This window comes from Oncorhynchus mykiss, chromosome 25 (genome assembly GCF_013265735.2).
Source record: "Oncorhynchus mykiss isolate Arlee chromosome 25, USDA_OmykA_1.1, whole genome shotgun sequence".
NCBI classification, from domain to species: Eukaryota; Metazoa; Chordata; class Actinopteri; order Salmoniformes; family Salmonidae; genus Oncorhynchus; species Oncorhynchus mykiss.
The window spans coordinates 27,966,407-27,991,556 of NC_048589.1; the positions used below are offsets into that span (position 1 = coordinate 27,966,407).

Genomic DNA, 25,150 nt, shown 5'->3' on the forward strand with positions numbered 1-25,150 from the left:
TCCCACTCTTCTTCTCTCTGTTTGTTCTGATTGGCTCTGACCCTATAGCTGCTCTGTCCTCCTGACCACTGTGATGCTGTTGACTCAGATTTATTTCTTTAGCACAGACATCATCTGTACACTAATTCAGATGTATCACTCTACATCCGTGCTCTCTCATAAAGCAGTCGATTCAATTTAGTTAAGAAATATTAGATCTAGTAATCAATCTAATTGCGTTCTAATGTAAAATGAAATCAAGATACATTGACGAGCACATTCTTTTTCTATGCATAATTATTTTCCTAATGCCGTATTTATGCCTATTTATACAGCTGATAACAGTTTGTGTATACAGTTGAAGTCGGAAGTTTACATACACTTAGGTTAGTGTCATTAACTCGTTTTTCAACCACTCTACAAATTTCTTGTTAACAAACTATAGTTTTGGCAAATCGGTTAGGACATCTACTTGGTGCATGACACAAGTCATTTTTCCAACAATTGTTGACAGACAGTGAATTATAAGGGAAATAATCTATCACAATTCCAGTGGGTCAGAAGTTTACATACACTAAGTTGACTGTGCCTTTAAACAGCTTGGAAAATTCCAGAAAATGACATCATGGCTTTAGAAGCTTCTGATAGGCTAATTGACATCAGTTGAGTCAATTGGAGGTGTATCTGTGGATGTATTTCAAGGCTGACCTTCAAGCTCAGTGCCTCTGCTTGACTTCATGGGGAAATCAACCAAGACCTCAGAAAAAAACTGTAGACCTCCGCAAGTCTGGTTCATCCTTGGGAGCAATTTCCAAATGCCCGAAGGTATCACGTTCATCTGTACAAAATAGTATGTAAGTATAAACACCATGGGACCACGCAGCCGTCATACTGCTCAAGAAGGAGACACGTTCTGTCTCCTAGATATGAACGTACTTTGGTGAGAAAAGTGCAAATCAATCCCAGAACAACAGCAAAGGACCTTGTGAAGATGCTGGAGGAAATGGGTACAAAGGTATCTATATCCACAGTAAAACGATTCCTATACCGACATAACCTGAAAGGCCGAGAAGCCACTGCTCCAAAGCCGTAATCAAAAAGCCAGACTACAGTTTGCAACTGCACATGGGGACAAAGATTGCACTTTTTGGAGAAGTGTCCTCTGGTCTGATGAAACAAAAAAATAGAACTGTTTGACCATAAACATCGTTATGTTTGGAGGAAAAGGGGGGAGGCATGCAAGCCGAAGAACATTCCAACCACAAAATAGATGACATCATGAGGAACGAAAATGATGTGGATATATTGAAGCAACATCTCAAGACATCAGTCAGGAAGATAAAAAATTGGTTGCAAATGGGTCTTCCAAATGGACAATGACCCCAAGCATACTTCCAAAGTTGTGGCAAAATGTCTTAAGGAAAACAAAGTCAAGGTATTGGAGTGGCCATCACAAAACCCTGACTATAGAACATTTGTGGGCAGAACTGAAAAAGTGTGTGCGAGAGAGCCAAGCTACAAACCAAGCTACAAACCAGACTTAGTTACACCAGCTCTGTCAGGAGTAATGGGCCAAAATGCACCCAACTTATTGTGGGAAGCTTGTGGAAGGCTACCTGAAACTTTTGACCCAAGTTAAACTATTTAAAGGCAATGCTACCAAATACTAATTGAGTTTATGTAAACTTCTCTCTACTATTATTTTGAGGCGGGGGGGTTCGCTGCAGGTCAGCTACAGGCTCTGAGATAAGCTGTGTGTATGTGTTTGTATACCTTCAACTATTGGATGTTCTTATATGCACTTTAGTATTGCCAGTGTAACAGTATAGTTTCCGGAACAACTACTTCAAGGTCTCAGAGCGAGTGACGTTTGAAACGCTATTAGCGCGCACCCCGCTAACTAGCTATCCATTTCACATCGGTTACACCAGCCTAATCTCGGGAGTTGATAGGTTTGAAGTTATAAACAGCTCAATGCTTGAAGCACAGCGAAGAGCTGCTGGCAAGACGCAGGAAAGTGCTGTTTGAATGAATGCTTACGAGCCTGCTGCTGTCTACCACCGCTCAGTCAGACTGCTCTATCAAATCATAGACTTAATTCTAACATAATAACACACAGAAATACGAGCCTTTGGTCATTAATATGGTCGAATCCGGAAACGATAATTTTGAAAAAATAAAAAGTTTTTTCTTTCAGTGAAATACAGAACCGTTCTGTATTTTATCTAACGGATGGCATCCATAAGTCTAAATATTGCTGTTACATTGCACAACCTTCAATGTTATGTTATAATTACGTAAAATTCTGGAAAATTTGTTCGCAACGAGCCAGGCGGCCCAAACTGTTGCATATACCCCGACTCTGCGTGCAATGAACGCAAGAGAAGTGACACAATTTCACCTGGAAACCTGGATTTATTTGAGCTAAATATGCAGGGTTAAAAATATATACTTCTGTGTATTGATTTTAAGAAAGGCATTGGTGTTTATGGTTAGGTACAGTCGTGCAACGATTGTGCTTTTTTCGCAAATGTGCTTTTGTTAAAACATCCCCCGTTTGGCGAAGTTGGCTGTCTTTGTTAGGAAGAAATAGTCTTCACACAGTTCGCAACGAACCAGGCGGCCCAAACTGCTGCATATACCCTGACTCTGTTGCAAGAGAAGTGACACAATTTACCTAGTTAAAAGAAATTCATGTTAGCAGGCCATATTAACTAAATATGCAGGTTTAAAAATATATACTTGTGTATTGATTTTAAGAAAGGCATTGATGTTTATGGTTAGGTACACGTTGGAGCAACGACAGTCCTTTTTCGCGAATGCACACTGCATCGATTATATGCAACACAGGACACGCTAGATAAACTAGTAATATCATCAACCATGTGTTGACTATAACTAGTACTAACTAGGACTATAACATTGTTATAACTAGTGATTATGATTGATTGATTGATTATTTTTTATAAGGTAAGTTTAATGCTAGCTAGCAACTTACCTTGGCTTCTTTCTGCATTTGTGTAACAGGCAGGCAGTGCAATGAGAGGCAGGTGGTTAGAGCGTTGGACTAGTTAACCGTAAGGTTGCAAGATTGAATCCCCGAGCTGACAAGGTAAAAATCTGTCGTTCTGCCCCTGAACAAGGCAGTTAACCCACTGTTCCTAGGCCGTCATTGAAAATAAGAATGTGTTCTTAACTGACTTGCCTTGTTAAATAAAGGTGTAAAAAAAAGAAAAATACCAATTTCCGATTGTTATGAAAACTTGAAATCGGCCCTAATTAATCGGCCATTCCGATTAATCGGTCGACCTCTACTGTGGATGTATGGTTAAAATGAATGTATTCTCTGAATACATGTACTGGCTAAATAAACAGATTATTTATAACAGATTCTCCTACATACAGAGCACAGTTCAGAGAAAAACAATTGACATGCATGTAAACCTCCCTCCTCTAATTCATGAATCATTATTCCCATGTATGTGTTTCCTCCTGCCTGTGAGAACGTTAGCAATCGCTCCGGTTCGCCTTTAAACATGAAGTAAATGTTGAATTTGTGTCAGCAGGCAGTGTGAGCAGTGAGCACCATCTCCCCATCCCCTGGGGAGGGGGGAGGGCAGAATGATCGAGAGATAAATCAGGGCTTCAAGTCCTGGAGCCATTTTTCATAGGCAGCCCTCCAATTCGGTTTGGTAGGAGATTAATAGGAGTGGATTTGACTCCAGAGGGCCCCAGATCTGTGACTGTGTGGCCCCAGGCGGAGGAGCATTAGCTGGGCTATTTCTCCTCCCATCTGGGGGCTGGCGATGGAGGGAGCGAGGGGGACATTGGCTGTAATGACAAGGAGGGCTATGGCAGTCAGCCACAGCTCCCTCCGTCCTCCTAACAGTAATAAAATCACTGTTAGACCCTCTATATCGCAGCCATCAGATGGGGGAATAAACCGATTACCCTGCACTTCAGGGCACACATAGATTTCTGTAATCATAGTCTGTAAAACTCGTCAAATTCAATTATTTATGTGATGTTTTTTCTCCCCCTCTCTTTCTCTCTCTGCTCTGTTCTCTCTCCCATTGCCCTGTGGTGCAGAATAAAGCAGGTAGCTGTATGAACACTGCCAGTTAGAATCACTGATATTGGGTCCGTTTCTGCTGCCCCATATTTTCATCAAAATTCAATTTGATAATTCTTGGGCTGTGAGATGAGCAATGTGGAGCCCTGGGATTCTTGTAGTCGCTGGTCCGTTGACTGATGCTAGTCATGTGTCTGATCTGGGGTTATTTAGTAGAAATGTGTCAAAACCCCTGACCTTCACCTAAAGGCCCACTCTGTGATATGTACAGCTGTTTATGATCATTTTAAATGAACCATATACACATTGATTCTTGAAGAATGTCAGTTATACCTGCATCGGATGCTGCAGTGGATGGACATAATTGTCAGGAGATGTTGAATGTAATGTGTATTCTCCCGTTCTAACTGGGTTAATGATCGTGTCCATATTAACTCTGTCTGGCAGATTGGCTCTCTGTTTGGTAGTGGGGCCTGACTGGCAGATTGGCTCTCTGTTAGGTAGTGGGGCCTGACTGGCAGATTGGCTCTCTGTTTGGTAGTGGGAGATTTGGCAGATTGGCCCTCTGTTTGGTAGTGGGGCCTGATTGCAGAGCTGTGTTGAAGCAGTGTAGAGGGACAGTTACTGAGACTGGGAAACATGTCCCCACTTTTTCTCTCTGTAGCGATGCTCTGCTCTCGTCTCACATTAGAACAGTAGGCTCTTCCGTCCGGGCTCTCCACATTCTTACTGTGTTTTCTTTTTGAAGATGCCAGCAATGCAACACCCCAAGGAGGACTGTTAGGTTCCAATAATAGAAATTGATGTGAAGGGGGGGGGGGTGACATCCTGTAGGTGTCAGTTTGATCCCCTAGCTAGGTGTACACCTTTCCCCTCTCATTTGCAGTTGTAATTACCAGGGGGCCATACTGTTTTCAATTGTGGCGCATTTAAAGAAGGAAATGCTATTTGACTCACTGGGCACAAAAGCCTGATATGTGCTCTCTGTAGAGTACATTCATATTGTCTGCTTTGTCTCACAGGTCACTTCTCCCTCCTTTCCTGTCATCCTTGTCCTCATCCATGTCATTGTGTGTGAGCTCTGAAGTGTACAGGTTGATGTTGGGCCTGTGTTCTCTGTGAGCTCTGAAGTGTACAGGTTGATGTTGGGCCTGTGTTCTCTGTGAGCTCTGAAGTGTACAGGTTGATGTTGGGCCTGTGTTCTCTGTGAGCTCTGAAGTGTACAGGTTGATGTTGGGCCTGTGTTCTCTCTGTGAGCTCTGAAGTGCACAGGTCGATGTTGGGCCTGTGTTCTCTCTGTGAGCTCTGCTCAGTGGCGAGACGCTCTTGGTCCTGAATCTCCTCCAAATAGAGGAGAGCCATGTCTTGTTTAGAGCAACACAGCGCTCTCTCCCTCCTCCTCTGGGGAGGCCTGGCAGCTCTCTCCTTCTCCTGGCACACTCACTCCTTCAGCACAGGGAAGGATGGAGGTTGGGCACAGGGAAAAGAAAGGAGAAAAGGCATACATTTGGAGGCTATCAGCAGCAGTATGTTCTGTGTGCTGAATTAACACGACGCCAGGGAACTGTTCCTGTAGCCCACCATGGTCCCCTTCACACGGACACACACTATCCAACACACACACACTATCCAACACAGACACACACTATCCAACACACACACAGACAGACACCATCCAACACACACAGACAGACACCATCCAACACACACACACACACATTGAGACACACAGCCTCCATCACACACGCAAACACACACCCTCCACCACCCATAATGTGCTAACAAGCTCGCTTCTGGTGTCTCTTCACTAGCAATTTGTCCTCTTTCCTCCGAGAGCCGGGAGTTGAGCACAGTGACAATGAAAAGCTTGGTGGGGGGGGCAGGAGCATTTTCTCTTTTTTCCTTTCATCCACAGGGAAAATTAGTTTCTGGTAATACACAAAAGACCCCTCTCCTTCCCCCTCACTCCTCTCTCCTCTCCTCTCTCCTCTCTACTGCTCCTATCCCCACTCGAGAGGCTGTAAGGCTGGAGAGAAAAACCTAAAGACACTTTTCTTCTTTAACAAGCTGTTAAAAGAAATACACATCAAAAATTCAATTCCCGTATATTAGCAGACGGAGCTGAGGCCAGGGCCTATTTGATGGTTTTAAAAAAAAAACATTTTTTTCTTCACCTCGTTTTTTTTTTACAGACGCACAAAAGAACATCTCAAGTCAACAGTGCGAAGGGATTAGTTGTCGTGCTGACAGGGTGGCATTAGCAGCGCATCACGCAGGACAGGGGGAGAACAAGATGGAAGAGAAAGAATAAGGAGGCTGAAATGATGATTACCATTAAATAACACAGCAGTGGAGCTGCTTCTCCTCATTTCTCCTCTGCTCCTCTCCAAGTTAATGTCAGGCACAGCTGCCCTGGTCTGACCAGACATGTGTTTGTTTACCTACCTCGAGGCCGCCAGACACAGCACCTCACACAGTGACTTACATGGTTGCCGTGAATAAGGCTGAAAGACAATACTGATACTGTACACCTATCGGTCCATAAGAAACACTGCCAGGCTCTGTTATTGGGTTGGAACCTCACACAGTAACATGGGTGTAGTGAAAGGCTGAAATACTGATATCAAGACTCAATAGACGTATGTTCTTGTGAGATGTTTGAATTAAATGGAGCAGGTAAACAGTAGAAAACCTGTTGGCTTGATGAGGCACTCATTGACTCTAACTCCATCTCCAACATCCATCAAGAGAGGTGATTGGTTTTTGATGTTGTTTTCCTCCCAGTGTTAGTGCCCTGGTGTCAGTGTGACATGTTGTCTCTCTGTGTCAGAGGCGTGTGGGGCATCTTTTTTCTCTGCAAGTGGCATGAAATGGGAGAGGTTTTAAGGAGTCTGATCTGGTGCCTGCTGACAGACATGCATTAACTTGATCATTATTACTGTGACACACACACTCACACATATATATACACACACACAGTTACTGTCTCACACAACACACACACTCCCTGCTTCTCACAGCCATCGCCCTGTCTGAGCAGCATTTCTGGTTGCTCTAACAGCGAGCAGGAAGTGGGGTGCTGGGAAACAGGAAAAGGCAGGCGGCAGATCCACTGGAGTGCTGTTCTCCCCCTGCTGTGCAGCCTCTTACACTTCCTTGTGTGTGAGAGAGTCTGTTTGGCAGTTGTTCCTCGTGTCAGCTCACGCCAAGCAGCTCCTCACCCCTAGATACACAGCGCACAGGGCTGCTCCCAAAATATCCTCTCCCCTTCCTCACCCCAGCAGGAGAGGAGTTCCTCACCCTTTCTCTCTCTCCATTGCTTTCTCTCGCTTTCTCCTATACTCTCTGTCTACTTCTCTGTTCCTCTCTCTCTCCGCTTCTCTCTCCTCTCTGCCTGCCGTATTCATGTAGAAAACCCATATGCAACATCCCAACTCTAATCCAATCCAATCCATTAACAGAATACCATCATTTTTACTTAACTGGGTAATAGAGACAGTAAAAAGGCCACTGTTGCCAAATGTCATGATATTCAAAAGCCAATGATAGGTTCCTAATACACTTTTGATATTATGGGTCGGACGGAGATGGTTGTGTCTTTCGTCTCTTTTTACCTAGGAGCGCCTAATGGCAGTGGATAGTTGTCATTATGGCCAGAGAGTCTGATTAGGGAGACTTATTTGGTTGACAGAGAAAAGAGAGAGGCGGGGGGGGTAATAGATGAGAGGCTGAGATTTGATCTAGACTAGAGTAGGTAGGTGGGTACAGTGCTGCACCAGGTAATGCCGTCCCAAAGGGCGTTGTTTTTTCCTCCCAGTCACTAATTTCTATTTGGTTTTTGTTATCTCCCTGAGAGAGGTCTTGTAATCCTTATGTGTTCTGTGTCTCATGCTGAATGACCTTTGACCCTTGACCTTTGGCCCAGCTACGAGGAGAGAGCGCGTTACCTGGAGACCATCGTACAGCACCACCTGGAGCCAACCACCTTCGAGGACTATGCAGCAAGAGTCTTCTGCCCCGCTCCCTACCTCCACCTCCCGTCAGACCCAGGTAAGATCACTGTATACTCAGTCTGTCTGAGTATACTTGCCATAATGACCTTAACCACACTACTTGCCATAATGACCTTATCCACACTACTTGCCATAATGACCTTAACCACACTACTTGCCATAATAACCTTAACTACACTACTTGCCATAATGACCTTAACCACACTACTTGCCATAATAACCTTAACTACACTACTTGCCATAATGACCTTAACCACACTACTTGCCATAATGACCTTAACCACACTACTTGTCATAATGACCTTAACCACACTATTTGCCATAATGACCTTAACCACACTACTTGCCATAATGACCTTATCCACACTACTTGCCATAATGACCTTATCCACACTACTTGCCATAATGACCTTAACCACACTACTTGCCATAATGACCTTAACCACACTACTTGCCATAATGACCTTACCCACACTACTTGCCATAATGACCTTAACCACGCTACTTGCCATAATGACCTTAACCACGCTACTTGCCATAATGACCTTAACCACGCTACTTGCCATAATGACCTTAACCACGCTACTTGCCATAATGACCTTACCCACACTACTTGCCATAATGACCTTAACCACACTACTTGCCATAATGACCTTAACCACACTACTTGCCATAATGACCTTATCCACACTACTTGCCATAATGACCTTAACCACACTACTTGCCATAATGACCTTAACCACACTACTTGCCATAATGACCTTAACCACGCTACTTGCCATAATGACCTTAACCACGCTACTTGCCATAATGACCTTAACCACGCTACTTGCCATAATGACCTTAACCACACTACTTGCCATAATGACCTTAACCACACTACTTGTCATAATGACCTTAACCACACTACTTGCCATAATGACCTTAACCACGCTACTTGCCATAATGACCTTAACCACGCTACTTGCCATAATGACCTTAACCACGCTACTTGCCATAATGACCTTAACCACGCTACTTGCCATAATGACCTTAACCACACTACTTGCCATAATGACCTTAACCACGCTACTTGCCATAATGACCTTAACCACGCTACTTGCCATAATGACCTTAACCACGCTACTTGCCATAAACCACACTAGTTGTGTCTTCTATACACCTCCATAGTCTTTTTAAATTATTATAAAATACACACTGAATACAGTGTTTCCCCTAGATAGAACAGTTAGCCACGTGTATCCCCCTCTCTCTCCTGGGGTGATAAGTGCTCTGCCAGGCCCAGGGCATTTTTGGTCTTCCCATGTTCTCATATCACATTGATTCTCTCTCCAGCCTCATTGTCTGGTACTGGGTATATTGTTTTAGGTGTATTTATTTTATTCTCTTACTGTAATTTACTGCTTTATGAGCACACATCATCTTCCATCTGTGACTAACATTAGAAATATGAGAACAGAGCGAGAACAGCTCTGTGTCACAGTATAGTATTCTTCTTGACTAGTTGACTAGTCTTCTGGCTGGGTGACCCTTTCATTTTCTACATGCGTGCACTGTAGCATGTAGCCACTTAGCAGTAAAAAGGTAATTCCAGAGTTATTCTTTATTTTTACTATGTTCTACATTGTATAGTAATAGTGAAGACATCAAAACTATGAAATAACACATATGGAATCATGTAGTAACCAAAAAAGTGTTAAACAAATCAAAATATATTTTAAGTTCATTTGAGGTATTTCTTTCCTTCTTAATGAGTTTGAGCCAATCCGTTGTGTTGTGACAAGGTAGGGGTGGTATACAGAAGGTAGCCCTATTTGGTAAAAGACCAAGTCCATATTATGGCAAGAACAGCTCAAATAAGCAAAGAGAAACAACAGTCCATCATTGCTTTAAGACATGAAGGTCAGTCAATCTGGACATTTTCAAAAAATGTGAAAGTTTCTTCAAGTGCAGTTGCAAAAACCATCAAGCACCTTTATGAAAGTGGCTCTCATGAGGACCGCCACAGGAAAGGAAGACCCAGAGTTACCTCTGCTGCAGAGGATAAGTTCATTAGAGTTACCAGCCTCAGAAATTGCAGCTGAAATAAATGCTTCACAGAGTTCAAGTAACAGACACATCTCAACATCAACTGTTCAGGGGAGACTGCTGGAATCAGGCCTTCATGGTCGAATTGCTGCAAAGAAACCACTACTAAAGGACACCAATGCGAAGGAGATTTGAGATTTTTGGTTCCAACTGCCATGTCTTTGTGAGACACAAAGTAGATGAACAGATGATCTCTGCATGTGTAGTTCCCACCGTGAAGCATGGAGGAGGAGGTGTGATGGTGTGGGGGTGCTTTACTGGTGACACTGTCTGTGATTTATTTATAATTCAAGGCACACTTAACCAGCATGGCTACCACAGCATTCTGCAGCGATACGCCATCCCATCTGGTTGGCGCTTAGTGTGGCTATCATTTGTTTTTCAACTGGACAATGACCCAACACACCTCCGGGCTGTGTACGGGCTTTTTGACAAAGAAGGAGAGTGATGTAGTGCTGCATCAGATGACCTGTCCTCCAAAATGTATGTAGTTCTGTCCTTGTGCTGTTCTTGTCTATTGGTGTTCTGTATTATGTCATGTTTCCTGTGGACCCCAGGAAAAGTAGCTGCTGCTTTTGCAACCTGCTAATGGGGATCCTAATCAAATACCAAATACCACAATCACCCGACCTTAACCCAATTGAGATGGTTTGGGATGAGTTGGACCGCAGAGTGAATGAAAAGCAGGAACAAGTGCCCAGTATATGTGGGAACTCCTTCAAGACTGTTGGAAAAGCATTCCTCATGAAGCTGGTTGAGAGAATGTCAAAAGTGTGCAAAGCTGTCAAGGCAAAGGTTGGTTACTTTGAAGAATCTAAAATATATTTTGATTTGTTTAACATAACTTTTTTGTTACTACATGATCCCATATGTGTTATTTCATAGTTTATTCTACAATGTAGAAAACAGTAAAAGTAAAGAAAAACCCTTGAATGAAAAGGTGTCTTCAAATTTCTGACTGATACTCTATATGTCTACAAATATTTGGAATCTGTACATTTCTTGCACTGTACCCAATGATTTTTGAAAACTTACTTGATATGTTGATGTCCTCTTTGTGGTTTTACAGATGTGTTTAATACATTTTATGTACACACTTTGTTAGAATACTTATGAAATGCGCATTGTTATATTTGGCAACACGTGTTTTATTTTCCCTCGACTCCAACCCCATTCGATGCATTGAACGGATGTGGGTGGAGCAATGTCTACATAAAAGTGCAAATTAAAAATACTCACAAAGGCTCTGACGAGGCCGATATGTAAAGCTTAATAAGTGTGTGCGGGTTTCTTATTTTTTCTCATGTTTTCAACTGTTACCATGCACCTGCAACAAAGATTGCTCAGATGTGCGAATTTTGAATCTGTCCATCAGACTTTGCTTTTTGACAGTTTGAATTTGCGACCCTTTCATTTATAAAAAGATGCATGTCTGTGCATGTTCTTTTCTCCACGTAATGAGAAAAATAAACATGTTTTTTGACTGAAAAATACCTGATATTATTGATCATATTTCTGTTATGCTTCTTTTTTGTTGTTATTTTCATTTTTATTTCTCTTTCTTTTTTTGGTTTGCCATTTAAATTTTCATTTTGTTTTTTGTTTTATTTTCCTTTGTCTTGTGTTTCCCCCTGTAGATCATAATCTATCACTTGTGTATATCTAAAGGTAAGACTCCAGGAAACCCCACAGCTAACAAACTTACGCTGCCTCTGCTGCCACTTCGTTCTGTTTGACTTGTAACAATGTTATGACCACTCTACTTCTCACGATACCTCTCTGTGTGTCTCTGTATGTCTCTCTCTCCACTGACCAAATCTGCTTCTCTCACTTTTTCCCTGTTTCTTGTATCTGCTCCATCATGTTGTCAGTTGGACGTCTATCTAACATTAACGTGAACCTCAGTCCTTGCACGCTTCCACCATAGCAGGCCAGACAGGCCCAAGCCTTTTCACTAACACTCTAAATGATTTGGTTTGTTCTAACCAGAATCTTCCTCTGTGCGTTCCTGAGCACTAACTTATTGTAACACGGGTTCTTTGCCGCCTTGGTGTGTTCAGTACATCTGGATTGTTCAGTAGATTTTCTTTGTCTGTTAAGTCTTTTATGAGTCCAGTCAGAGCACAGTACAGTTGCACTCTGTATTCATGGGTGGCATAGACACACACAAGGTATGTAACTATAGATGATAACTATGGCCCTGAAGATCATTATTTAATGTAAGTGTAAATGTCGGTAAGTAAGTGGAATCATTGCATTAATGTGCGTGTGTGTGTGTGTGTGTGTGTGTGTGTGTGTGTGTGTGTGTGTGTGTGTGTGTCAAATCAAATTTTATTTGTCACATACACATGGTTAGCAGATGTTAATGCGAGTGTAGCGAAATGCTTGTGTGTGTGTGTGTGTGTGTGTGTGTGTGACCTGACTGTATTGAGTGTGTTTAGATGGTGCTTCTGTCTGTTCTGTGCGCACCTTCTATTGATTCCCTCTTAGCCTTGTCACTGCTCACACCTCTTGTCTCTTCTCTCCTTTTCTCTCTCCTGTTGTCTTTGTCTTCTTTTTGCTTTTTTCCAATCGTTTCCTTGCTCGCTCTACCCCGCTGTACCGCTCCTTCCCTGCCTAATCCTTCATTTCTTCCTCCTCTCCTGTCTCATTTTCCTTCTTCTGTGCTACTGACCTCCTTTATCCTGTTGTATCCTCTTCTTCTTCCTCTCCTCCCCTCCCCTCCCATTTCCTCTACTCCCCTCCATTACCCTCCCCTCTCCCCTCTTCTTCTTCCTCTCCTCTCCTCCCCTCCCATTTCCTCTACTCCCCTCCATTACCCTGCCCTCTACCCTCTTCTTCTTCCTCTCCTCCCCTCCCATTTCCTCTACTCCCCTCCATTACCCTCCCCTCTCCCCTCTTCTTCTTCCTCTCCTCTCCTCCCCTCCCATTTCCTCTACTCCCCTCCATTACCCTCCCCTCTCCCCTCTTCTTCTTCCTCTCCTGCCCTCCCCCCATTTCCTCTACGCCCCTCCATTACCCTCCCCTCTCCTCTCTTCTTCTTCCTCTCCTCTCCTCCCATTTCCTCTACGCCCCTCCATTACCCTCCCCTCTCCCCTCTTCTTCTTCCTCTCCTCCCCTCCCATTTCCTCTACGCCCCTCCATTACCCTCCCCTCTCCCCTCTTCTTCTTCCTCTCCTGCCCTCCCCTCCCATTTGCTCTACGCCCCTCCATTACCCTCCCCTCTCCCCTCTTCTTCTTCCTCTCCTGCCCTCCCCTCCCATTTCCTCTACGCCCCTCCATTACCCTCCCCTCTCCCCTCTTCTTCTTCCTCTCCTCCCCTCCCATTTCCTCTACTCCCCTCTTTTTCTTCTCTCCTCCTCCCCTCTTCTCCCCTTTCCTCTCTTCCCCTCCCCTCCCCTCTTCCTCTCCTCCCCTTTCTCTCACCTGTGGCTTTGTGGCTTGTCTTCACCTTTCCAACCAAAGAGAGCTTGATATTTCAGCTCCTTCCCAAAACTCCACTAGAAAACTTTGGGCTCAGCAAAGTAAAGGGCAAAGACTTGAAACGGAAGGTCTTTCACGCTAGCTGTGAATGGTATGCTCAAACATTAACACGGCAAAGTACCTTTTTTTCTCTCTGTTCCTTCTTACCCTGTTTCCTCCTCCTTTCGTTTCCTGTTTATTATTCTCAGACTTTCTAGATTTCAGTTGTGTTTTATAGTACCACCACCATCATACCTATGGGGATTAGTTGTTTAGATTTATTTCATGAACATTGATGCCTCGATAAGTTTCAGCTAAAGAAAGCTACCCGTAACTATACTCAAATGTGTCAACATTTATTATAATACAATCAACAAATTACTTTCAGAGAGATGCAACACCTTTTCCACTGCATTACAAATCAAAGTGCATGTACTGATCCTCCCCTTCCATAAAGACTAATATGAGCTGGGGACTAACCTCAGGAAGGCAGGTTGTAGACTGGAGGAGTAGGACCCTGTAGTCTGTCTGTCTGTAGAGGGGACGGGGGACGGGGGGGCCTGCCTTCTACATTACTGTTTACCATTGACTGTCACAGTAGTGGGTTACAGGCAACGGGGGGGGTCTAACACCTGTGCTCTCCTTCCACAGGCTCATGCCTCGAGAGTCAGCAGGGAGAAAGTCCAGCAGCAGCGCTTCTAGACGGGGCCGACCAGTTAGCCTTGCCAATGTCCCCTCGTACTAGCAAGAGCCGTATGTCCATGAAGCTCCGACGCTCCTCCGGCTCGGCCAACAAGACCTGATCGGACTTTCCCTCCGCTGACCCTCCTCCACGCCACACCCAGCGAGAGTTCACAGCCTTCAGATGAAGAGACTGACTCTCTCTCTCTGTACCGTACAGCTAGGACTGCACTACACTGCAACTACCAGCCTTTACCTGCTAACAGCGATGCATGGCATGTTATGTACTCCAACTACATGGACATGGACACACCTGCCCTGCATGGTCAGACTCCGCATCTCCCCTACTGTACAACCCTTCCAAGATGCAGGATTAGGCCCTTGAACAGAGCCAGGCCCTTGGGGGCCAGCCCAGGGTCCCCAGGACTGAGCTTGTGCTAGCAAAGCTCCAACAGAATTAACATGTCTTTTGGGAAAGGTTTTCTAACTATGCTCACCACCACAAACTTTGCACTCCAGAGAAATGTGGAAAGAGAGCAAAATATAATATATTTAGATATAGATATATTTAAGAAGCAGCATGGGTCCCGTTGTGTACAGAAAGCGTAAAGGCAACATGACAGATGTGTATTTTCAATGTGATTAGGATTGTTGATGGTTGAAATCACTTGATATTTGACTGAGATGAGGAGCTAGAGTGTTCTCTCTGCTGTGGTTGTAGCTGTTGTTGTCCCTGAGCAGAGTGATCAATATCTAGTATGCCATTCCCCTGGCTCTCTGGGCCTCTGACCCACTAGGAAAGTGATTGTAAGAACTTGAGTTTGTAAGAAAGTACAAAGAAACACAAAGTAAGAAACATCTTATTTTTCATATTTGGTCACTGTGTCCACCATGAGACATTTATATATTTGTACTATACTCTGTATATACAGAAGAGTTGCCACTTTCTTTATGCTTGGACTGAAGCAATGTTGGCTAGTGTTTGATGATAAGGAGATAAACGTTTTGAGGTTGAAATATGTTTGTCTATAGAGTTGTAAAGAAGGAAATTGTTTGGTTAAAGTGAAACATTTCTTGTTACATTTTTTTTTGATTTTCACACTACACTGTGGAACTGATTGATTTTCTGAATATAATATTCACTACTGTTTGCCTTTTTAGGGGTCACATAACATTTTTATTATGATTGTACATTTGGATTTCACCTGATAAAGAATGTTGCAGATTAGGTTGTTTTGTTCATATACAATGTGTTGTATTGAACCACCCCTTTTTTTCCACTCATGATGAATATATGATATGTAAGGGATGAACGCAAACGTTCTGTACGTTACCTTGGAAATGATGGACCGCAGGTAAATAATGGATCCAAGGTAATGTACAGAACGTCAGCGTTTATCCCACTCATACCACAGTTGCCAAAGAAAACAATACTAAAGCACACATTTACCTGTAGAAATAAAATGGTTTTGTTTTATATTTTTACAAGTTAATTTATACTTCCTCGTCTTGTGGTTGCCAGATACGCGACCCAGTCGTTCGTTCGATTAGTACTATATCTCGTTACGTTAGTTCGATCACTATGCAGGCTGGCAACGTTCTTCTCTCGTCATGTAGCATAGCTAGTTTATCCCGTGATTGCACATGTGGGACTATTTGACAGGCTAAGGTTTAGCTATATATTTAATGGCTTAAAAATACATATTTCATCAATATATTGGCAGTGTGCAGATATGTTTCCTTTGAAGTTATTGGATTGTTTCCAACACAAGAAAATAACTCAGATGTGCAAGTGGTTTTTTTCTTCCATTTTTCAATATAATAATGGCATCAAAAAACGAATCAATATGAAACGTTTTTTTAAAGAAACACCAAGACAGCCTAAATTTAAAAAATGTAGATTAAAATAATGCAATAAGTTATTTTGATGTCAGGGGTTAACCAGCTTGTTAGGTTCTTCGGAGCTAGTTGTCTTGCCAGCTACTTGTTAAAATTTAATTGGATGCTGCCATTAATGGTGAAATGGGACATCTTCAAGCCGCGGGGTAAGTTAAATGACTCACTCGCTTGGTACCATTTCCATCTGTTTGTATTGTTGTTGTTACTGCTGCTTGTGGTGGGGCTTTGTGGGCTCTCTACCTCAGATGAGAGGAGGTGATTCCAGCGCTTCCTCTCTGTCACAGAAGGCGCCCAGTAGCTCCTCAAACTGCTCTCTCACCTGTGCCTGGTTACATTTATAACTTGTATGTACACCAGACCGGCATTTGATAGCAGCTCCACGGCTGTGCTCCGGAGGCTGCGGGTCGTGTAGTGCATTGACAACCCGGCCTATTCGCTGAGACACGGTAACAGGTTGCCGAGGTAGTGTACCACCATCGGCTCTTAGAGTAGCCTACCAAATGTCCTTCTTTGTTCAACTTGTGGGGACCGCAGTGGGTGGCGGTAAAGGGATGTAGCGTCTTGGGGACACTTGGAGAAGTATGTTTTCAAACTTGCCAGTGGGCGGTTTGGGTTGCCTGGCAAAGTAAATATTAACCCTTTGTGGTTCTCATTCGGCTTGTTCGCCTCTTGGTGGTTTTTCGTCTCTGCATTGTGGAAGAGACGGAGGTGGCCGAATCCACTCCATCCTCGTCCGTCTTGACCTGGAAAGAGGAAGGTCTCAGTCTCGATTTCCCTCTGGCCCCACGCTTAGCGAGATTCAGCTGGATAACCAGCCTTCCTCACTAGACCCGTAGCTGTGTCGGGGGAAACCGCAGGGGACTCTAGTAGCAGCTGGAGGTCAGCAGTAGATATGGGAAGGGGGTAGTGCTGACGACTTTCCCCGATCTCCTATACCTCTTCACAAGGGACTTGAAGACGTCCTTGCATGTTTTGAAGCTGTCATTGGTCATGATGCTGTGCCGCATTACACGATTTATCCCGGCTACACAAAATTAGGTACCGAATACTCCTGTCCATTTGTTGCGCGGAGGATATTGTTTAGCTCTTCTGGCCGGTAGCTGTCAAATGTCCTTATTCTCCTTGAGCCAATCCCTTTCTGTTTTAACTACGCATTCTATTGTTTTTCTTCATGTCGCTCCACTTCAATTTTGGTGAGCGTCACGTCCACAACTGTCTGCTCTCTGTGCGTTTTCTTTTTATATTGATAAAGGGACTTTATTTCCACCATTCAGGCTTAGGATAACTCTTCGACTTTATAAAAAATAAAATGTCATAATTCCTCCATCTTTTCTTTATGTTTTAGGCTTGTAGCTAGGTGTAGGCTAATCGTTGTAAAGTAGCTACTTTGTTTCACTGTCAGTTGTAAATATGTTGGCTCTTGTTACTTGTCTAGGTCACATGATGTTTTCATTCATAAATAGTTTTCATTCATAAATGTGTAGTGATTTAGAATGTAATAAGGCGCATATTGTGTCATGATTGCAAGGTGTCCGATATCTTTTCCAACTGTCCCGTTATCTGGTTTTAATGGCCATTCTAGAATGCCCTTCTAGCCAATCATATCTGAGTATTCAACAATGCTGTGGTATAGATATAGTGTGGAGGACAATACCTGAACTGTGTACATATTTGAACATAGCTTCCAAAAAATACCAAACCTATATTACCCTCAAGCCAGAGGTCTGCTGCGTTTTACCTCTTCCAAAGCTTTCCTGCTGAAGTTGGCCAATACAAATAACGCGGTAGCTTTATCCACAGCTAGAACAAACTAATGTATGTTACGGTTCAGTGTATGTCTGTGCAACAACACAAATGAGGATGGAAAGACAAGAGCATCAAGCAGGTCTTCACTCCAGTTCCCAACTCTGTGTCCATCTATAAGACACACTAGCACAGAGCAAACGCTGCATTTAAATTTTTTCTATCATTATTTGCTTTCAGCTGTAGGTTCTCTACCAGAGAGGAAAGGGACTGTAAATGCCTGTTTTGGACCTTTCGGTTGAACGGTTATATCTTTTAAAAACTGCTACCATGTCGAAGGTCAAATCCACGTTATTGTTGTGTTATGTTTGAATATATGAGTGAGGTCAGTTCCGATTTATTTTTTAAATTATTTTTTTAAATGGCAGAGGATGAGAACTAAAAACTTGCCAGAGAGAGCGAGAAAATCATGCTGCATCCTTACTTGAGGCTGAGGAGATTGGATGAGATTGGTTAGCTCTCTCCCTGCACTCAGAAGTGACTGAAACCTGTGCATACTGTAAAGTGAGTTTATACTGTATGTTACTATTGACCAAATGCTGCATGATGCCAGTACTAATTGCATGTGTTGCTATAACAGCTAAACAACACGCACACACAATTAAAATAGTATTGTCAAACTTGTAGTATCTACACATTTGTAATGGTTGTTCCAGGAGGAGAGTGGCTGTGGAATGGAATTTGACAATAAAACATTCTTACCACAAGCTTGTTCTTTGAACATCTATGCGACAATATTTGGATTGGGGGGTAAACCGGGGTATTTGGAAATAGCCACGGGGTTGTTTTTCAATACCTTTGAAACTATTTATTTGAAGTTGTTCAATCAATTTTAATACTGTATTTGTAGCAAATGTTTAAGTAAATACCTGCAGTCAACTTGCGCAATATGTTAGGAGATAAAGCAGAAAGTGTTCTTAATTTCACCGGTCACATTTTACATTATGAAGTTTACAGTAGTTCCCCAGAACCGTTGCGCCAGTAACGTGTTTCTTTGTCAATAGCACAAGGGGAGAAAGCAGGAGCAGGTGAGTCCAGCTGTGTATTTGTTTTAACTTGCTAGTTAGCTAAGTAAGTGACTAAATTAATAAGGAGATGGGGCATCATATAGTGGTAGCTTTTTGCCTTGTTTGAGAAGTCAAAGCACTTTGGATGAGTTATCTGTACAGCTGCCACTGCCATCTTGATGTCCTTGCGTTATTTTCTCCTCTCAGTTAAGGCTTTATTTAGACTGCTCCTCCGCCCTCTTCTCCAAGCAGAGCAGGCAGGCCTGTTGCCCTAGCTTCTTCAGACTCCATACAGACACAGCGTGTACACATGCTGCTCCAGATCCAGTTCTGTTCTTCCTTCAGACAAGCATGCATCCAAACGTTGTTCATTTGCACAATGTCTCTCATTCACATTTTCTTGTAAATATCCAAACTCACCAAAAAGGAAATTCGGTAGCTACTACCTATATATATGTATACGTTTCTGAGCTGGATTGCCTGCCTTTGCAATTAGTTTACTTTCATTTGCGCTCGTAAGCATATTTAGCTAGCAGTCTCTATGGAAGTTTGCTATTACTTGTGCTAATTTTGTTAGCATTCTGGTAATAATGCCGAATGGGCTTTTTTTTCTACTTTTTAGCGCCTCATTGTGTATTAAACCGAAAAATACTGTATAGTGGCCATCACTGGTATGCACATAGACTTGTGTTTATTGACAATCAATGTAAATGTCGTTCACTACATATCAAAATACAACATCATAATTGTAACACAATCATCACCATGAAGGCGTTTTTTTTAGCAAGTACTTTTCAGAGAATAAATATATATATATTTAACTCAAACAGTTTAATACTCTAACAGGTAAACTTGATTTTCTGTATGAAAATACATCTTGATAGCCTTGCCGGTTTAGAAATCAATTCCACAACTATACTGAACAAGCACATTCAATTTCCATAGGAACTACATTAAGATAAAGGCAGTGAGGTCTGATACTCTTGTAATATTCAAAGGGCCACCCTCTTATTTTCATTACATGCTTAAAATGACAACTCTAAAATATTTGAAACTTTTGATATGCCCAATTTTACTGTTAAATGTTTTAACAAATCATAACACTGTAAATCAATCAATAATGTACATTAGTGAATATAGGCCCAAAAGCAAGTGTTACAATGTGGCTCTATTCAGCTATTAGTGTGCTGTAATCTGTCATTGCAAAAAAACGTTTCTCTTGTCATGAAAATAGAAATGCCATTATTGTTTTTGACCTGATCAGGTAGTATAATAAGTTACAATACAATCACACATGTAGTAAAAAGAACACATTCATACTTTCATATGTATTTAATTAATCCACTTGTTTTTCAGGGGTTTCAGCATTCCAGTAAGTCTGTAGCCAAGACCAGGGTTTTTCAAACTCGGTCCTGCCCCCCCCCCTGCACATTTTGTATTTATCCATAGCACTACACAGCTGATTCAAATAACCAACTCATCATGTTTTGATTATTTGAATCAGCTGTGTAGTGCTAGGACAAAAAAACTAAACGTGACCCCAGGACTGAGTTTGGGAAACCCTGGGCTAGACTTGCCTACATCAGCCTAGACTAGGCTACTAGCAGTCGGGTCTGACTGCCATTGGTAGAAGCATCACCTGCCGGATCTCTGTGGGGTGAGACTTGTTGATATGCCTGGCAAGCCCGGGAGAACTGAAGAAGGTAGATGGGCAGTGCTTACAGGTGAATATCTGTTGGTCTCCCTGTATGAGGTCTGGTCTTATTAATTCTGGTCTTACCAAGTCTGGTCTACCCGCAATCTTCCCTGGATTCATCAGAATGTCATCTCTCATTGCATGCCAAACTCTGTGCTTGTCCCAAATTTCAGTGGATGGGAAATGGGCACCGCACAAGTGACAGGGAAACGTGATTTGCCCACTCTCTATCTGGTTATAGGTCGAGGCTTTGATTGTCTCATGCGCCGCAAGATGTTTCCTCAGATAGGGTTGTCGTCGGAACTTCTTGCTGCAATAGTGACATTCGTAAATCTCCTCTACTGTCCCGGAGGTCTTTAAGAAGGAAGAGGTGGTCAGTGCCACGTCGGTGGTCTCCGGACAATGCATTATGCCTGGGCTGTCACCCGCTCTAATGTGCAGGTCCATAGTTTTATCTGGGTCCCGGTAGCGCGGATCGAAGGGCTGCGGGCTCTCCTGTACCCTCCTGCGCAGCTGCTCTTGTCTGTGGGAGCTGTCCACGGTGACATCCCGCTGACACGCGGAGCTGTCCAGAGAAACGTGGTGCTGATTGTTAACTCTCAACTCGCTCGCGTTCTCTTTCCCTTCCACGAAAGTCCTCTCATGCAGCCGTGCCTCCGGCTGTGACTTTTTGGCGCTCTGTGCCTCTCTGTGGTTTACAGGACGAGGCTTATGCCACCTGCGATGAGAGGCCAGGTTGGCAGGACAGCTGAAAACTTTGTCGCACTCGGGACAGCGGTACTCTACGCGCACAATTCTGGAGCACTTGTGTTGTGCGAGGGAGAACGGGTCAGGGTATTCCTCCTTGCAGAGCTGGCAGATGAATTCTCCCAGCGGTTTCTTATTAGCAGAAGATGCGGTAGCTGCTTTAAATTCGGGGGTCTCCTTCTTAATTCTCAGCCCAAGCACGGGTGAGGTGGAGATTTCGTCCTCGAAGCTGAGTTTCCGGATTACTTTAGGCTTCTTGGCTGCTGGCTTGATCTTGCGCTCCTGCTCCATGTACGTGCGTTTCATAGCATGATGGAAAGACTGGTAGAGGTGCACAGGTGGGTCGAATTTCATATCAGAGTGTCCAAAGGGCGCGTGATTTAGAAGAAGTCTCTCTATTGAAGACACCGGCGTGCTCATTGCGTACGGCTCTGTCACTGTTGGTGAACTCATACACCGGTCAAGGGACGATTTTTCCACTACAGCGCCAACTGGTTTTATCGGGCTATAGGAGAGGTCAGCCCGCCCCGGAGATCCGTCGTGGTCCGGCTCAGTGCGGGGATGGTGTGGTGGGTATTTCCCAAAGTCCTCTCTAATCTCCACCTTGTCTGCGCTCTCTGGCAGCTGCGCCTGGTCCGCTTCAGCCGGGGCACTGGTCCATGGTTCTTCAAATGTACTGTCCTCGGATAACGGCACAATTGGGCACGCAGTTGGCACACCGGTTGTCCACTCCGGTGCATTCACAGGCAGGTCCGCTTTTGGCATTAAGTTGTCGTCGTTACGCGTTCTGTAAGAAGCCGCTGAGCCGCGTTTGCTCCTCTTCACTAAAAATCCTCTGGGCATCTTTACGCCGGAATGGAACGGTTCCCGTGTCCACTTTGAAGCGAAGGAGCGCTCGCGGTCCCTTTCAGATGAAAGGCGCACGGGCGAGGTGACTGGTGACAGGAGAGAGGGACGGAGGACTCTGTCACATCAATGAGCTTGCATTGTTTTTTATCTTTGGGGTCGCCTTCAGTTTTTTTTTGTGAAGTCACAGTTTGTGGCCAAGCCCTGTCCAATCAGCACCGACAAGTGGGGAGGTCGGGTGACGCGCAAGCGTTAATGAGGCTATCCAGTCATATTACTAATGTCGAGTTAATTATTATGAGTCGCTCACACACTTTACATGTTCTCCTTTATAGCTTTTTCAATACGTTTTCTCTGTGATACTGAGTTGCGTAAACTCTCGTAGACTGTTTCTGCAAATGAAATGACTGTCATTTAGGAACACGATGTGTTTAATAAACTAGCCAAAAGCACATTTACCTCTAGGTTAGGCTACATACCCTTATGGATAGGCTACAGAATTTGATCAAATATTGTTGAGAATGGCAAGATAAGCAATTTCCCATAACACTTTTGCTTAATCCTAATAATGTCATTTAATATGAATATGCTATAAATACAACAGTTATATGTCATTATTCTAATGCATGTTTATTAAGAACAGAGTGACTCCCAGTGCAGGCAAAGTTGCGAAGTGCAACTCGTAATGAATTAATTATTTGTATCCCCACACGCCTAACCTTTCTGAGAATCCTTTATTCGGATGTAAATTATATTTCTGTTGTTAAGCAGGATTCTTTGGGCGTTCTGTTCTGTTGGCATGTCGCGTAATTTAGCATTTATGAGAAGAAAGCTGTTGCCTTAATCTGTCCATTTGATGCACTTTACCTTCTCTCTCATTTGTTTTGTGGGGCTGCAAGCTGTGCGCGCAGTAATGAATGTTAACCACTCGATTAAGCTGTTTAATTTGAGAGGCAGCTCTTCTTCTATTCAACCACCAATTAGTCTCCATGTAACCTGTGTCGACAATGTTTCACCAATATCCAATAGAATAGGCTTACGAAGGCTCCCCTTGAGTATGACGACTCCTTATAAGAAACCTTCCTTTTTTTACCATTTTTTTATTTTTTATTTTTACCAACTATGTCAATTCAACTGGTTATAGTGACTCGGATGGGTAAAATAAGGACCCATCATCTACCACACATTATCTACAAGAAAACACAAATGTGGTCTCTCCGCACCTCCGATGTGTAGCCTGAATCTAATTTAACTGAATCCTATGAATTCAAAACAATTTGTTTTCATTAGTCCAGGTTTTATTTTTAAAAAAATATCCCCTTATCCGAATAATATGGCTAGGCAGTGGCGATTTTAGCATGCAAATATTGGTGGGGCAAACTCCCAGAAAATGTTTTAGATGCATGCCAGCAAAGCTATTACACAACAAAACAATACATGATATGCTACTACACAAAGTCTTCCCAGAGCCACCAGTCATGTCCTACCCTAAATGACAAATTAGTCCACAACTATCTTCCTGGTGACTCTCAAAAGACTTGACCAGACCACAAACCCAAGGGCTCTTTTAAATACAACCACTGCAACCATTGCAGAAATATTGCACAGAAAAAGTATTTTGTTGACAGCGCTTCTAAAATGGAGTATTAAGTCAAGCATTTCATTAACTGCAAATTCACTCATATCATCTACAGATTGGAATGTCCAGAGTGCAAGGTGTTCTACATTGGACGGACAAAGAAACGTCTTCAAGACGCTTAGCGAAACTCAAGATCTCCATTCTAGTAGGCCATGAAGACTACCCCAAAGCAAGGCACTACAAGTCCTTACACCATGGCAACCTTGCCTCCCTACAAGCTATGGGTATTGATCATGTTCCGGCTTCAATTAGAAAATACAGTTAAACCAAAGGGAAAGTTTTGGGATTTACAAACCACAGGCCACTAAGTACCCTGGTTTAAATGAAGATATGGATTTCTCACCCTTCCTGGAGGGTCGTGATAGGTCCATTTGCTGTTGTAACAGTATAGACTTTACGTCCGTCCCTCACCCCGACCTGGGCGTGAACCAGGGACGCTCTGCACACGTCAACAGTCACACTCGAAGCATCGTTAACCATCGCTCCACAATAGCTGCGGCCCTTGCAGAGCAAGGGGAACCACTACTTCAAGGTCTCAAAGCGAGTGACGTCACCGATTGAAACGCTATTAGTGCGCACCACCGCTAACGTTCATCTGTACAAACAATACTATGCAAGTATATCAATCCCAGAACAACAGCGAATGACCTTGTGAAGATGCTGGAGGAAACGAGTACAAAAGTATCTATATCCACAGTAAAACGAGTCCTATATCGGCATAACCTGAAAGGCCGCTCAGCAAGGAAGAAGCCACTTCTCCAAAACCACCATAAAAAAAGCCAGACTACGGTTTGCAACTGCACATGGGGACAAATATCGTACATTTTGGAGAAATGTCCTCTGGTCTGATGAAACAAAAATAGAACTGTTTGACCATAATGACCATTGTTATGTTTGGAGGAAAAAGGGGGAGGCTTGCAAGCCGAAGAACACCATCCCAACCGTGAAGCACAGGGGGTGGCAGCATCATGTTGTGGGGGTGCTTTGCTGCAGGAGGGACTGGTGCACTTCACAAAATAAATGGCATCATGAGGCAGGAAAATAATGTGGATATATTGAAGCAACATCTCAAGACATCACTCAGAAGGTTAAGCTTGGTCGCAAATGGGTCTTCCAAATGGACAATGACCCCAAGCATACTTCCATAGTTGTGGCAAAATAGCTTAAGGACAACAAAGTCAAGGTATTGGAGTGGCCATCACAAAGCCCTGACCTCAA

The 25,150-nt window shown here is 43.3% G+C and overlaps 2 protein-coding genes across 11 annotated transcripts in view; one reads left to right on the top strand and one right to left on the bottom strand.

Moving 5' to 3' along the window:
- The window catches only part of LOC110505733 (ral GTPase-activating protein subunit alpha-1), a 125,095-nt gene extending 106,391 nt beyond the window's left edge, over positions 1 to 18,704 (top strand). For 2 of the 10 annotated variants that reach the window (XM_036962485.1, XM_036962486.1), the window contains exons 41-42: positions 7,977 to 8,101; positions 13,618 to 14,238. In XM_036962485.1, the coding sequence (XP_036818380.1) occupies positions 7,977 to 8,101; positions 13,618 to 13,832 (340 nt within the window). In that variant the 3' untranslated portion in view covers positions 13,833 to 14,238. Of the gene's footprint in view, positions 1 to 7,976; positions 8,102 to 11,789; positions 11,821 to 12,023; positions 12,944 to 13,617; positions 14,239 to 14,265 lie in introns of those variants that run through there. The other 8 variants (XM_036962487.1, XM_036962490.1, XM_036962491.1 and 5 more) reach the window with 8 other exon arrangements.
- A 439-nt stretch (positions 18,705 to 19,143) lies between these two features.
- On the bottom strand, positions 19,144 to 22,545 carry LOC110505734 (insulinoma-associated protein 2-like). The gene has a single exon (XM_021585137.2). The coding sequence runs from the start codon at positions 22,288 to 22,290 to the stop codon at positions 20,605 to 20,607; it is 1,686 nt and encodes a 561-aa protein (XP_021440812.2). The 5' UTR covers positions 22,291 to 22,545; the 3' UTR covers positions 19,144 to 20,604.
- Positions 22,546 to 25,150: the final 2,605 nt, after the last annotated feature.